We start from the raw sequence: 15,026 nt of genomic DNA, 5'->3' as shown, positions 1-15,026 counted from the left end.
AAGAAATTTTAGTCCCTTTTGTTCTGATTAGTCAAATTCCAATCTTTAATCTTCAATCTTCAATTTTCAATGCGTAGTCTGATACGGGCATAAGACGACCCAAGACCACACTTAAGACGATCTTGAATATAAGAACGGACTATGAATACCGGCCCTAATTTACACCGATATACTTTAATACGTACTAAATACTATACTGTCCAATCATAACCGTTCCATTCTTTAAAGGAATGACTGACTATGATTGGCCAATGTAGTACTTAGTACGTATTAAAGTATATCGGTGTAAACTAGGCCAATGGCTGCGGTCGAGAAGACGCTAGAGATGCTTTTTGACGATTACGGATTGACCAATCAGAGCAAAGCAGCTTGTCGGTTGATTGGTCAATCCGCAAATATTAACCGTAAAGCCCGTATCAGACTATGCATTGAGATTGAAATTTGACCAATCAGAACAAGGAAATTTTAGTTTCTTTTATCTTGATTGGTCAAATTTCAATCTTCAATACGTAGTCTGATACGGGCTTAATACGGCCTTTAGTCTACCCCATAGACATAGTATATCTAGACCGAGCGTTTGCCTTTATTTAAGGAGTGGGGGTAAAGATGCACGTAGAAAAGGACATACTCTGTTTCGTGCCCCTTGCGTTCTCTCTCGCTCGCACGTAGCATAGCGTACTCTTTCGCTACTTATAAAGAGCTAACTACTTATAAAAGGAAGTTCGTGTAATCATTATAAATGTTGAGAACATATCTCTATTTAGCTTAATATATGGTTAAATATAAATAATATAAAATATATTTAAAATATTTTTATTAGTCGTATATTTTAGTTGTAAAATCATTGTGTGTATATATTATTTTTGTGCAACAGTTTATTGACGTTTTAAAAACATAGATTATATTATTTATACAATAGTATTTTCTAAACATTTATAAATAAGATCTTTTTCATAAATTATATACGTTTTCAATAAACGTTTTTTCGATTACATAAATATACGATTTTAAGGAATAAAATAGACGTAGATACATTCTAGAAATTAAATCTTTCTTTTCGTATACTCGTATACTATTTTTCAACGTATAAAATTCGTTTTGTATTATAAAAACATACCATTGAAGATTGAAGATTGGAATTTGACTAATCAGAACAAAAGAAACTAAAATTTCTTTGTCCTGATTGGTCAAATTTCAATCTTCAATCTTTAATCTCAATCTTCAATGCCTAGTCTGATACGGGCTTAACCGAGATTGGCGAAATTGGCCCTAAGCGGGGAGCACACACTTTTGCATTTATGCTTGTGATTATGCGCTTATGCAAAAGTGTGTGCTCCCCGCTTTACCCATATTTTATTTCATTTTGAGCATTGTCTTGTCCAACACTCGACGTTGATTTGTTGGTTCTAGAAGTAAAAACCAATTACGTTCGATTGCTATTCAACGGTTGTGTCTCCTGAACGCACTCAATGCTCCTTCCTGTTATTCTTTACTCCATGGTCACATAACCCCTATAGTTTAGATTTCTTATACAATGTGTGTGGAAATCCCCTCTTTCGTTTGATACGTTAAAAGTGAATCATGAGGCACTACACGGAGATTATAAAGCAAAACGAAGTCGCATGGATTAGATTATAAATCAGTGCTTCGTTTTCTTGCAGTTCTTCTTGTCAGCATTTATATAATTTTGAAATACTTCAAATATTTAACATATTCATTATTTTGCAAAGCGCGCATAAATGTAAGTGTATTTCATATATTATTTACTATATTATTAACTATAATACTTGTTTCTATATGTGAGACAGATAAAGCGTAAAAAAATATCAGTTACATTTTTCTTTTTTTCTAAGATTTTTACATGAGTTACATAAAAAAAAAGGATATATTTTTCTTTTTAATATAAAATTTGATATACAATTTTTAGCTACTTACATTGTGGTACTTGTGTAAAGATTTATAATTATAATAGATTTATAATTATAGTAGAAATTATTTTATACGTAATATCTCTATTTTTTTCTGTTCTATGAAATTATCTTCTGAACCTATGGCTTTTAGACTTTCAACTCGACAGATTAATATATCTTAATATATATTCCATCAATTTTAATATATATCTACTTTCATATTATGGCGAAGAATCAAAAGGCGAACCCTGTGTAAGAAAAATTATGTTACGATAGTATATCTTAATAAATTTATTTTTTAGTGTTATATTTTTAAAACATCATGTATAGCATATATAAAGCTGCAAATAATTTGACGATGTTTTATATCACATCGTATGATATTTTGCATATTAAGAAAATTATTTGCTTGTAATTCTATTTTATTAAGCAATTTATATTTAAGTTCTTATATCAAGTTTAGTTAGGTATGTGTCATAGAATTTGATCATTTTTTTAGGAATTGTACAGCATTTGCATTAGCACAAATATTTAAGCCACCAATGACCACAGTTCCACATTATTTATCTCTTGCATTAAAATATTCTTTGGTGGAACACGATACCCTTCCACAAACATGTCACAATTATATGAAATGCATTAAGAGTTTATCTAATATACAAAGGATAGATTATAATGATTATTTGGTTATATTAAAAATATGTTTATATCTAGAACAGTTTGAATTAGATCGCGAAGTATATCGGCATAGATTGTTGAATCATAAAGTTAAGAGTTCCAATTTAAAAGAATGTTTCATTATTAATGTGTCATCTCTGGATAAGGGGAATTCTGTAATTATACCAGATGATAAAGTTACTCTTTATGAAGCCATTTCAAAAAAAACCATTTGGGCTAGAGTTATGAAAGTGACAGGAAATGAAGTGACAATACAGCCATATTCTTCTAAGTAAGTTTACAATTTTTTATTATGTATTAATAGAGGAATCTAGCACATTTATAATAGTAATAATACAATTATTTATAATAACAATAATAATAAAACATACATATACGTATATTGATACACATTAATTTCCTGTATAATATAGAGATGCAGAAACATTCAGAGACAAACAAAAGAAATTTAATATAAATTTTTGGAGTAGACATTGGCCATTAAGATGTTGTCATTATGCATTGATGATAATGTGTCAAAAACGCAATTTGGTAGAAATTATATATCCCAAACTCAAAACAAATAGTATAGATTTAAAAGAGTGAGTTTTAAAATTATATATTTTATTATCTGGATTTATATTGCTTTTTTATCACTACAATTTCAAACATACACTTATATAGCGACATCAAATGGATAAATACTAACATAAAAAAAAACAAAGAACAAAAACAAGCAGTAAGAATGATTTTGAGTAAGACGGCATACCCAGCACCTTATATAATTTTTGGTCCTCCAGGCACTGGGAAAACAGCAACATTAGTAGAAACTATAAGTCAAGTAATTCATTTTCTTTTTATATTTAACATTTAGTAAAAAGAATATTTTTTTATTTTCTTTCTTTTTTTATGTTTAATTTTTTGATTGATAGATTGTGAAACATTATCCTATGAAAAATATATTGGTATGCGCAACATCTAACGCAGCAGTCGATGAAATTACCAAGAGATTAATTGGGAATGTGCCAGCAAACATAGTGTATCGAATGTATGCACCATCTAGACCATGGTAAAAGATTCGCTTTTATATTGTTTTTTTTTCTTTCTATATTTTTTATTCCTAAAAATAATATAAATGTAATGCGATCAATTTTATATATATATAATTATAATTATAAATAATATATAGTTGCATTTTATATAATAATAATCAGTTTTTTAAGTAGTTGCATCATACATTATTTAAAAAACAATAAGGATTATATATATGTCGTAAAGTAAATTTCGTTTGTTTAAAAACAGGGGAAATATAGATGAACAAATTCGACCATGTACAAATTTTGTTGACAAAACTGCTATCTTTTTGCCAAAAGAGATATTGTTATTAAAAAGAATTATTATTACAACATTAATAACATCCATAAGGTATGTATTCTAGATATATATTTCGCTTTTCTCATGTATATAGTATAGTATTTGAGCATGTGTTTAAACATATAAATAGGCTTCTCTTTAATAATATTAATAAAATTTGTATACAAGTAAAAGGATTATCTTAAAGTTACCTTATATTTATTTATATTAATTAGATTTTTAATATATATGTAGCATTTTCTCTTTTTTCTGAGTGTTTTATTACAGATTGTGTGCTGTGAATTTTCGAGAGAATCATTTTTCTTATATAATCGTTGACGAGGCGAGTCAAGCGATTGAACCAGAGATGTTGATTCCTCTAATGATAACAAATAGAAAGCATGAAGATGAAAGAATTGAGTCACAAGCGCAAATTGTTATTGCAGGTGATCCTTATCAATTGGGACCTGTTGTTCGCTCTAAATGGAGCAAACATCTTTTTGGCAAGTTCATCCAAAATGATATTAAATATCGCGCAGTATATATATTACAAAAGTAATTTCTTCACAACAGGAATATCTATGTTGGAAAGATTAATGAATGATTGTGATCCATATAAGAAGCAGAATGGAAAATATAATCCAAACTATATAACGAAATTGGTTAAAAATTACCGTAGTCATGAAAAACTTCTATATGTATCAAATAAACAATTTTATTCTGGAGAACTGGAAATCTGTGGAGGAGCTGATACACAAATTGCATTGAATTGGTCGAAGTTACCTAACAAAACATTTCCCATGATATTTCAAGAAGTTCTAGGCAAAGAAGAGAGATCTCTAACCCAAAGGTTAATAAATTTAAACATTATAAACATACATTTCACTTTACTTGGCTTAGCTTAAAGTGCAATTAAATTATATTTTTATAATTGTTTGCAAAATTGTACAAATATATTTAATTTGTAGTGTCTCTAACTCAGCTGAAGTATTAGTAGTGATAAAATATGTGGAAATGTTGATTAATACGAAATTTGGAAGGCGTACGATAAAGCCGAAGGATATCGGAATAGTAACGCCTTTTAAGCAACAACAAATACAAATTATTAATCGCTTAGCAGAGATACGGTTGGAAAACATAGCTGTGGGAACAGTTGAGACATTTCAAGGACAAGAACGAACTGTGATAATATTGTCAACAGTACGATCCAAAATCTTTAAACATGACAATATAGAACACATTGGTTTCTTATCTAACTCAAAGGTATGTGAATCAATTTCATAATATGCGCGCGCACGCACGCTCGTACTGAGTATTTTATATTATGTTAAATACATATACACATTATATATTATATTAATATATATACATTATTTTATATTATATACACATATAAATATTATATTTATATATTATTATAATATTGTTTATATATATATACACGTTCGTTTTCTTTTTTATATAGAGATTTAATGTTGCTCTGACACGTGCAAAAGCACTTATGATAATAATAGGCAATCCAGATATTCTTTGCACAAATGATAACTGGAAAGTACTCTGGGAATATTGTGAAAAGCATGGCGCATGTATCCCATTCAAACAATCCCCATTAAAGCCAAATGAAATAGCGAAATTAATAAGCGATTACAAAGCAGATGCGAATAATGATGATAGTAACGTATTAAATACGACGAAAATATCTGTTACTGTAGACCTTGGGAAGAACAAAAAAGAAGAATTATCCAATGTACTAGTGCGTGCAATGGAGAAAAAATTAACACTAACATAGAAAAAATATAGCTGATTGACAGATATGTTTTTAAAGACATTAATTGCGTTGGTTTATCGCGAGATATATATATATACCAGATAATTTAATTTAGTATTTATATGTCGTTTCTTTAAGTACGTTTAGAGTAACGTACATGTATCGATGATCAGTATTAAGTACAATATTCCAGTATTAAGTTGTTACACTTAAATATATAATATCCTGATAATATCGATTTTAACAATTACAACGTTCATATAAAAAATTTTTTCCTAAAATTATTTTCACAAATGGTATTTTATACATGTGTGATACATGTATAAAGTATATTTATAACTGAAATATCGTAGTATTTAATGTTATAAGCTAATGTTATTAATTAAAAGTTATATCATTATTATATTATTATAGTGGTGTAAACAGAAAATTTCATACAAGATATTTTTAGACTGATTTTTTCCACTGTGGTTTTACAATTGTAGAATTAAATTTTTTTATATTCTTGCCTTTTTTATCATGAAAAACATGACTGTAACTGGGATTACAAGTCTTGTCTAATCATCCTGATACATTGTGAGAACAAGATTTTATAGTGATAACAAATGCCTTAAAATTAATTGGCGCATATTGATCTGCTTTAATAAAAACACTTTTTGTAAAAAACTATTTATTCTTATGAAACAAATGCTTCAGAAATACTGTATTACTTGGTATCATTGTTCATCGACAAAAAGTATTATACATATTTGGAAAAGCATCTTATTTTTATTCAAGTAGCAATTTAGCTTCATTTCCATTAACCTTCTTATTGATACCATGTTGTATTGCAAATTCGTGTTTCACACTGGCAAACAAGATATCTGTAAGAAGGAAGATCTGTGCTATAGCGAACGCCAGTGTTACTCCAAAATAGAAATTTGCGTTCGCCGATCTGGAATATATCCACTGATGCCATACGGTCGGCGCAAATACCGAGCAAAATAGTAGAAAACAACCTACAATAAATCCCTGTTGCATATCTGGAAAAAAGCAAAGTTAGAATTAGAAACAATTTGTAGCAATGATTTGAAACTGATTTTCTTTGACTCACGTTGAAACAAGTGCTTCCATAATGGTAGTAGAGATATATAGAAGCCGACGTCTCCTATACATGGATAGGACTTAAATATGGCAGCTATCGCTAAGTAGGAGAACGCCAGTAACATTGGATCGCGTCGTAATCGCAATGCTAGCGGGACTATGTACAATAAACTGACGTTTATTTGAAAGGATGCAATAAAGAGCCATCTAAAATGCTCAAACATCTCTGTAAAGAAGTACCAGTACAGGCCGATATTCGGACGTAAGTCGGGAACCGTCAGTATGAAGCCGATCGTGTTCCGTAGAAACGACCAGCTTCCCATGATGCTGTAGGAAATGATGAATAGGGCGGTTAAGACACTCGTAAATATGATTAACATTGTAATGATACTGGTCCTCCTATTCCTTGCCGCGCTGGCGACGTAAATGGTTGCGGGTACCATGAGCGACACAGGATAGAGTCCTTGCAGTGTCAGCAGCGCTATCGACATGCAACTCCAGAATATGGAACGTCTCGTCATTGATACTAACGCGATCGAATAGAGTAGATTCGTAAAAACTGTCGTTGTTAGGCCGACACAGTTCAGTATTATGTAAGGATTGAACAAATACCCCGCAGAAACATACAGAGCAGATCTGCCAGGAATATCAATAGGTTTCTTACCATCTTCCTTTCCCTCTTTTCTTTTTGTTGCCTGTAATATATACAAATAGAAATATAAACATTATACACCTTTTTGATTGATCATCGCGAACATAAAAACATTCAAACTAGATTCCAAGATCAACTGTCATCTCAATGCCAAACTGACCAGCTCAATGGCATAGCGCTTCGCAGTAAGGGCGAGGCACAGAGCAGTTGTCCAATCAGTAACAACAAACAGCAGAAATAATGCCCATTGAGGTAAATACTTCTGTATAAGCTTAAAGACGTATAAGCCTATTGGGGTCTCATGGAACAGATCTCCTTCATAGGGATCTATGCCGAATTCGTATAAGTAAACACCCTCAGTCACTAAAAATCGACCAGAATCAGTGCTATAAATCGCTGCCGTGATAAAAATCTGCCCCTTAATCGATCAAAATAAAACTATTTTTGCTAAATATTTCTTTGAGCAATCAAAACGAAATTATATTCTTTCTATAATCTTTATAAACTCTAATACACACAAAAAATCAACTAACCTCTCTTCCAAGAGTTCAGAGCGGTTGACACCTCGACACGATTGCTGATGATTTTTTGATATTCAGAGTTCATTAACAGTAATCTGATGGTACCGGCCAATGCGAAATTTGACAACCACTTCCTCGACATGTTTTCCTTTTTTTCCTTCGCGATTCTACACTGCGATCGATTCACATTTATTCGCGAATATAACCTGTCAATGGAGCGGCAGTGGTGTCCGCATACTTTCTCAACAGGATATCGTTATCGATAAACTCTGACAATGTCGAGAAATAATTTTTCGGCTTAATCGTTCTACTTATGTGCGTTCCCCGAGATCGTATTTATCTTAGATCGTGATGTTTCCTAAGAAAATCACACATGCGGCGACGAAACCGAGACACCGTCAACATTTCTCTTTTGACACTTCCAAACACACTAGTATATATTTGTGTACGATAAAAAATATACTCGTTTCTGATTAAAATTACAAAACTTTCATAATATATATTTTTTCTCTGAGTTTTCTCTCTTGGTCTCTTTTAAATATGGGAAAATATACGATTATTGTGTCAATCGTGTTAAAAATCGCGAAAATCTAGAGCTCGATAAATTATCGTGGGTCAATAAAATTTTATAATTTGAATCGCAAATTTCTCTTGCATGAGAAAATTGCGCGCAATTCGTGCATTTATTTTCAAAATTAATCTATTCATAAAAAAACATGTTCAATCGACAGACGAATGTATCAAAGTTTATTTCTCGAAAATCTCATCGATATGTAAATAATAATTTTATAAATTCTCTGAAAAAAAGGTTAATTTTTTTAAATAAAAATTCTCTCTTTTATAAGATTTACATATAGAGGTATAAATATAATTATCTACTCTGTAATAATTTCTCTCTCGTTTTTTCTCTGCTACTTTTATATATATGTATATATATCATTTTTAGTACATTAATGTAGAAAGTTCAGCTATAAAAAAACAAATCTAATATATTGCGTAGGAAAATAAATGATTCACACTTTATTAATAATTATCGTAATAACTAGTTGAGAGCAAAAAATGTGGAACGCTTCACGATTTTGCGTGTCATCCTTGCGCAGGGGCCATGCTAATCTTCTCTGTATCGTTCCAATTTTAGTATATGTACTGCCGAAGCAAGTACAATTTAGATATTTGAAGAAATATCTTATAAATTGAATATCGTTATAAGTGTACTTGCGAGAAACTAAAATTGATTCACCACCTAGCGGCATTGAATCGTAGCAAAGAGAAGCGTAGGGTATTAGCATTTAATTGACCAATCAGTGCTGTGTTCCGATTCCCCACCCGGGTGCACCCGAAATTATAATATATGTCACGTATACTATAATATCGGGTGCACTCGGGTGGGGAATCGGAACACAGCCCAGGACAAAGAAATCTTTGCTCCTAAAGCCCGTATCAGACTACGCATTAAAGATTGAGATTAAGGATTAAAGATTGAAATTTGACCAAACAAAAGCATTGTAATCCTAGTGTTAAACTTTAACGGTTCCGGCATAAATTAACAGTTACGGCCTGCATAAACCAGTTTTAAGTCGTATGTCGTTAATCGTAAGCAAATTGACCAATCACAGTCGATTATTCCGAGAACATTCGACTGTGATTGGTCAATTTGCTTATGATTAACGACATACGACTTATTATAGAACGGATCTACGAATAGAATTTCTGAACGCGTCCATATGATGGTTGGTTCTCAGGATTTTTCCTAATCCATTCCTGTTATAACCTCAAAAATAAACACGAGATTTTCAATATAATATGCAATAGTTTTTGCACAAATAAAACTGAATTATTTAATGGTTAATACAATATAATTGCCCCAATAAGAATTAGTGCGATATCTTTTTGTGGCGATATTATGGTTTAATCAATAGTATGTGATTTTTAGATTGGAGATATAATCAAATGGAAACAAATGGAATATGTGTGATTTTCCATGATAGAAACTTTTCTATTCATGTTTAAAATTAATTGATATTTAAAGCTCACGTACACGTTTCTTTGCGTATACATAAATTGGAAGCTATGCGATTGAGAGGGTGGAGATATGGTGTATTTGTCGGAGGTTTTGTTGGACTTATAGGTGTATTCTGTTATGCTTCCATGATTCGACCTATGCTAAATCCTGAGCCATATAGTATGCACGTTTTTTTTTTGAAAATATTGTTAAACAGTTAATTTACTTAATTATCTGTAATAATTATTACTTCCTTATTAATTATTGTAACAAGCAATCTATTTCTTCCAGAGAGATATAGAGAACGAGCCTTCTCTTCGGACAAATGAACATAAGTTATTCTATAAAATTTACTTGAATGTTCCTGTAGAATCAGTGTTTCGTATATGTTATGTAAAGTTTTTTCATATAAAAGCTAGGTGATAAGTAAAAAATAATTACATGGCCTGTTTGTTGTAGAAAATATATGTCTATCAATATTTATTACAACTCTTTATAATTATAATTATGCAAAGCACATGTATGTCGTAAAAAAGTTGAAAGCCACATGGCACATCAATTTTTTCATGACTCGTGTACTTTTTGCATAATTGACTCGATTACCTGTACCTGCACAATTATCACATACAAGAAATCTCGTTTGCAAACCGACTAGAGAAATTTCGTTGCAAGTACTGTTTTATAACGATAATAATCTTGTATTTATTCATAAACGCGCGATAGGCCTTATGTTAAAAATCTTCGTCGTCGCACACATCGAGAAATACGTCGAATGCTTGCCGATTGCAACTGCCTTCTGCAGTAAAGACGTATTTGTGAAACGTTCCATCCATACATACGGCTGAAATGAAGAAGAAAAAGATAGGAAGCAAAGCACATATCAATGATAAATTTTTTTTTCATATAAAATACCTATCACAGAATTGTGCGTGCCAAACGCACAAACGCACGCGCACTCTGGAGGTACCGTGAAAGTAGCTAGTGCCCATTGACTCTCAACGTAATTACCAAGAAAGCCCATGTTTGAAAAACTGAAAACGACGATAATATAAAGTTATTCATATGTCACACAGTGAAAATGACTATTTGTTCACTCAAAAGATTGTTCACATACGTGGATCGTCGGTTCAAACTAGTATTTTTCAGAGCGAATATGTGTACTGTTCCCTTGTCGCTAGAGACGCACAAAAATTCCGAGTCTCTGCTAAAAGTTATACTGAAAAAAATATCACACAATCATTAATAAAATAACAAATGTTAAGCTTAAAATGCTAATGCATCGCATGATGATATTAATCTTATTTACACTGACCAATAAAGCGTAGCGGGATCCGCACCGCGCCTCAATTCGACTAATAAACTTCTGCGCACAGAATCCCATACTCTGATCAAAGTTCCCTGAACCGACGCAGTAGCGATCATGGTCCCATTTCCGTTAACTGCCAGACATGCCAGTGCACCCTGTTGTCATTACAATAGAAATGTATACATATGAATGCGATAGTAAACATAAATGAAACAATGCTCGCGTTATTAATTGTTAAAGTACCTGATGCGCGGAGAGAGTGATAGGAGCACTGGAACTTCCAGTCTCGGTGGCAGCAAGATCCACCAATTGTACGCTACCGAGTTTGTGGCCAGGAAAAGCTAGTAGCTGCCTCTGCGCTGTCGCAAACGTCGCAATTTCTACCAAACCCATCGGATTATCTCTAGTTTCGAGCGTCAACAGCCTTCGAATAGGCGTGGGAAATGAAAAGACGTGAATTTCTCGCTGTAGCGCTACCACCATTCTACGACGCAAGATCATTCCTATATAAGTAGATGTCTTTTTCCCCTTTTGTGTCACGAGAAGAAACATGTGGTATGTCAAATAACTTACTTATCTCTTCGCAATCTGACCGCTTTGATCAAACTGGTGAAGGTAACTTCCATGACAAACTTCTTTGATAGATCATCATAGATTAAGACAGTGTTATCGGCGAATTTAGCACGATTTCCACCACCTACTACAGCGATCACATTTGTCCTCCAGAGCATCTCCGCCATGGAGATGCTTCCCATGAAATCATTATCAAAATGTGCCTTCTCGACCAGTGGTTCGACGTTATAAATTCTCAGCCCAGATTCCATGCAACAAGTAAAGCATCCTATCGAAGAGAGAGACAATGCCAATGAAAAGATTGTATGTCGTAGTTTAAACACACTTCCTCCAATTAAAAAGATTGAGAAGCTCACCTTGATCCTGATTAAATCTCAATGTGTGAATGCCTTTCGCAGCCATAATTCTCGGTAGTTAGCGTCGAAACAGCAATAGAGCATATAGTGGTTCTATTAATAATCTTGATCTTTCTTTTCTCTCTTCAGGAAATAGAATCGATTTTTAGCAACAATTTAAACATTGAATGCATGATGTATTAAATCTGGTCGAACCTTGATGCTTCCATTATTTGTCAACAAGTGTGCTTCCTCATAACAATAGCAGACACAATGAACACAGAGAAGTACGATATGAATCTGTCACGCTTGAAACAAGCTGTCATGCTTACATCGGCAAAATTGTCCAAAATCGAGATTGCATAGGATTTTACCAATAAGAAGAAAGAAATCTCTGTCCGTCCAGTCCTGAGTGGTCAAATTCTCTCCTATAATCTCGTTCTTTAAATGCGTGGTTCGATGATACAGATTGCCTGATAACTACATGTTACTCGTATTACAATCTCCGCAGTTTGAGTAATAAAATATTTTGCAGAGAAAAGAAAAGATGAAAAAATACAATAAAGTTTAGTTTGACGAGGAACATATTTTACGATATGAGGAAAGAAGATATCGCGGTATCGCGATACGGTCAATCGAGAATTTGTCCAAACGAGCGAACGAACCAATCGAGCACGAGGCACGAGATTTCAGCACGTTACTACTTAGTACACCCATCACCCATCTAACGACGTTATCAAACATGGTTGTAACAAGTGAGACAATCGAGTGAATCGGAGTGCATTATAGGCATATCATACGAGGTTATTTATATTTACATTCTTATTTGATGCAGTTGTTTTTACATTTTACGAAGAACGATTTTTGAAAAAATCTCATCTCCTCATTCTAAGTGATCGAGGATGGATTTCCAAAATCGTCCCGGTGGCAAAACCGGCGGCGGCGGGGTCGCCTCCTGGTCGGAGAGCAACCGCGACCGCCGGGAACGGCTCCGTCAGCTCGCCCTGGAGACTATCGACTTGAACAAGGATCCGTATTTCATGAAGAATCATCTGGGCTCGTACGAGTGCAAATTGTGTCTTACTTTGCATAACAACGAGGGCAGTTACCTGGCGCACACTCAGGGTAAGAAACATCAGGCTAATCTGGCCAGGAGGGCCGCGAAGGAGGCCAAGGAAGCGCCGCAGACCCTAGCGCCGGAGAAACCCCGAGTCGAGCCCAAGAAATTCGTAAAGATCGGTCGACCTGGTTATCGAGTTACGAAGCAGCGCGATCCGGAATCTGGCCAGCAGAGTCTACTATTTCAAGTAGACTATCCGGAAGTGGCGGACAATGTGATATCCCGGCACAGGTTTATGTCCGCCTACGAGCAGAGGGTCGAGCCACCTGATCGCAAATGGCAGTATCTACTGTTTGCGGCTGAACCATACGAAACTATCGCCTTCAAAGTAAGAATTCGGGAAGGCTACCTCCGAATATTCTAAATATCGTTCTCCGTTAATGATATTGAGCCTTTATATCGCTTATAACAAATTACAGGTACCCAGCAGAGAGGTGGAAAAGGCGGAAGGAAAGTTCTGGACTCACTGGAACAAGGACACAAAACAATTTTTTTTGCAATTTGCATTCAAGAACGAAAAACCGTCCGTGGGCAAAGTACCGCCGCCGCCGGTTCCTCTGATAAGACCGGGACTGAGTTCGATGGTGCCTGTTCCGCCGCCTCCTCCTAGACCACCCATGTTCAATCCGGTACCGCCTCCACCGGCTCTCCTAGCGGGTGGAATGCAAATACCTCCTCCACCGCCTCATCTAGCGTAATGCATTTGATACAGTTCGAGTAAATTTTTTTTTATTAATAAAAACTCGCGCGTATTATCCTCCCGAGAAAAAAAATGTATTTGTGTAATTATATAAGATCATATATGATCTTATATCCATTTTTCTCAGAATTCTAAAGGGAATATAACTGTTTATATATTTCCATCAATATGCAAAAGACCAAATGTGTCTGTTCGATATTAACGCAGTCAAAAAATATGTAATATATTTAAATGTATATAATAAGATGCAATCTATCTACAAGAATGAGACAACTTATGAGGCACAAAAAAACATGTCTTTAAAAAAAAAAATTTTATTTATCATTGAAATATATATTCGTTTCCATAAATTACTCTTAACATCTTCACATTTTTTAAATATTTTTATAAAGTTTTAGTATTTGTAATAATAAGAGTACACTTATGGAAATGAGGCTTATCCTGAAAGTAAAGAGCATAAAATTAGTATTTTGTTTATATAGGTTCCTTGAAAGATATTTCATAATTGACTCATTAGAATGCAACTATTTACACAAACATTACATCTTGTAGAAATATTTCAACACTTTCCAGTCCATTGCAAAATCATAAACAATGCAAGAATTTAAAAAAAAAAAAAGGAAGAACATACTCAACGATTACGCGCACAAGACGCATGCGCCACCAACTGCCTTAATTTTATCCTCTGCCCGTTTACTAAAAAATTTGGCCTTTACTATAACAGGCTGCTTAGGAAGGCGACCTTTTCCCAAGAGTTTGTAGTATCCCTGAAAAGATAAACATTGATTACTCGATATAAATTCTGTAATGTCAAAATGTATGTGTATTCTTAAAATATTTAAAATTTTCGTGTTTAAGTATGAGGGATGTTTTAATTATATCTCAAAATATTTTGCCAGGAATTGATCAGAATGCAACAATCTACACAAATATAAGTGTTGTACAGCACTTTTAAGACCGCCCGTTGCAAGTTCATCATGTATAGTAGTAGGGAAATTATTACCAAATGGTAAAAAAAGTAGAGAAAAAAAAAATATATATATATA

At 33.3% G+C, this 15,026-nt stretch overlaps 5 protein-coding genes, 1 long non-coding RNA gene and 1 other non-coding gene across 7 annotated transcripts in view; 3 read left to right on the top strand and 4 right to left on the bottom strand.

The window, feature by feature from the left end:
• The first annotated feature begins 1,360 nt into the window (after positions 1 to 1,360).
• Positions 1,361 to 6,354, top strand: LOC115243466 (helicase MOV-10-like). The gene is made up of 11 exons (XM_029820513.1): positions 1,361 to 1,741; positions 2,062 to 2,162; positions 2,410 to 2,859; positions 3,002 to 3,169; positions 3,252 to 3,408; positions 3,500 to 3,636; positions 3,870 to 3,992; positions 4,209 to 4,423; positions 4,494 to 4,770; positions 4,889 to 5,183; positions 5,386 to 6,354. Exons 2-11 carry the CDS (start codon positions 2,134 to 2,136, stop codon positions 5,707 to 5,709), a joined length of 2,175 nt encoding a protein of 724 aa, XP_029676373.1. The 5' UTR covers positions 1,361 to 1,741; positions 2,062 to 2,133; the 3' UTR covers positions 5,710 to 6,354.
• Positions 6,342 to 8,678, bottom strand: LOC115243468 (phosphatidylinositol glycan anchor biosynthesis class U protein). The gene is made up of 4 exons (XM_029820514.1): positions 7,957 to 8,678; positions 7,584 to 7,786; positions 6,782 to 7,466; positions 6,342 to 6,710 (listed from the first exon to the last, which is right to left on the bottom strand). The coding sequence occupies exons 1-4, from the start codon at positions 8,084 to 8,086 to the stop codon at positions 6,457 to 6,459; spliced, it is 1,272 nt and encodes a 423-aa protein (XP_029676374.1). The 5' UTR covers positions 8,087 to 8,678; the 3' UTR covers positions 6,342 to 6,456.
• A 321-nt stretch (positions 8,679 to 8,999) lies between these two features.
• On the bottom strand, positions 9,000 to 9,106 carry LOC115243730. Its single transcript, XR_003885260.1, has one exon. It is a non-coding gene; the product is annotated as a U6 spliceosomal RNA (small nuclear RNA).
• A 556-nt stretch (positions 9,107 to 9,662) lies between these two features.
• Positions 9,663 to 10,429, top strand: LOC115243438. The gene is made up of 3 exons (XR_003885228.1): positions 9,663 to 9,788; positions 9,878 to 10,126; positions 10,238 to 10,429. It is a non-coding gene; the product is annotated as an uncharacterized LOC115243438 (long non-coding RNA).
• Positions 10,401 to 12,477, bottom strand: LOC115243435 (WD repeat domain phosphoinositide-interacting protein 4-like). The gene is made up of 8 exons (XM_029820445.1): positions 12,377 to 12,477; positions 12,182 to 12,304; positions 11,826 to 12,093; positions 11,496 to 11,736; positions 11,259 to 11,407; positions 11,061 to 11,162; positions 10,859 to 10,977; positions 10,401 to 10,787 (listed from the first exon to the last, which is right to left on the bottom strand). Exons 2-8 carry the CDS (start codon positions 12,225 to 12,227, stop codon positions 10,678 to 10,680), a joined length of 1,035 nt encoding a protein of 344 aa, XP_029676305.1. The 5' UTR covers positions 12,228 to 12,304; positions 12,377 to 12,477; the 3' UTR covers positions 10,401 to 10,677.
• A 349-nt stretch (positions 12,478 to 12,826) lies between these two features.
• On the top strand, positions 12,827 to 14,600 carry LOC115243436 (splicing factor 3A subunit 2). The gene is made up of 3 exons (XM_029820446.1): positions 12,827 to 12,963; positions 13,054 to 13,608; positions 13,700 to 14,600. Exons 2-3 carry the CDS (start codon positions 13,063 to 13,065, stop codon positions 13,976 to 13,978), a joined length of 825 nt encoding a protein of 274 aa, XP_029676306.1. The 5' UTR covers positions 12,827 to 12,963; positions 13,054 to 13,062; the 3' UTR covers positions 13,979 to 14,600.
• The window catches only part of LOC115243437 (60S ribosomal protein L27a), a 2,288-nt gene continuing 1,544 nt past the window's right edge, over positions 14,283 to 15,026 (bottom strand). Inside the window, exons 5-6 of the mRNA XM_029820448.1 lie at positions 14,612 to 14,747; positions 14,283 to 14,421 (exon numbers count right to left, since the gene is read on the bottom strand). Coding sequence (XP_029676308.1) covers positions 14,619 to 14,747 — 129 coding nt within the window. The 3' untranslated portion in view covers positions 14,283 to 14,421; positions 14,612 to 14,618. The remainder of the gene's footprint in view (positions 14,422 to 14,611; positions 14,748 to 15,026) is intronic.

The sequence above is a fragment of the Formica exsecta genome, unplaced genomic scaffold, assembly GCF_003651465.1.
Source record: "Formica exsecta isolate Colony F162 unplaced genomic scaffold, ASM365146v1 scaffold72, whole genome shotgun sequence".
NCBI classification, from domain to species: Eukaryota; Metazoa; Arthropoda; class Insecta; order Hymenoptera; family Formicidae; genus Formica; species Formica exsecta.
The sequence above is the reverse complement of the archived record's forward strand: the minus strand, read 5'-3'. Positions and strand labels throughout refer to the sequence as shown.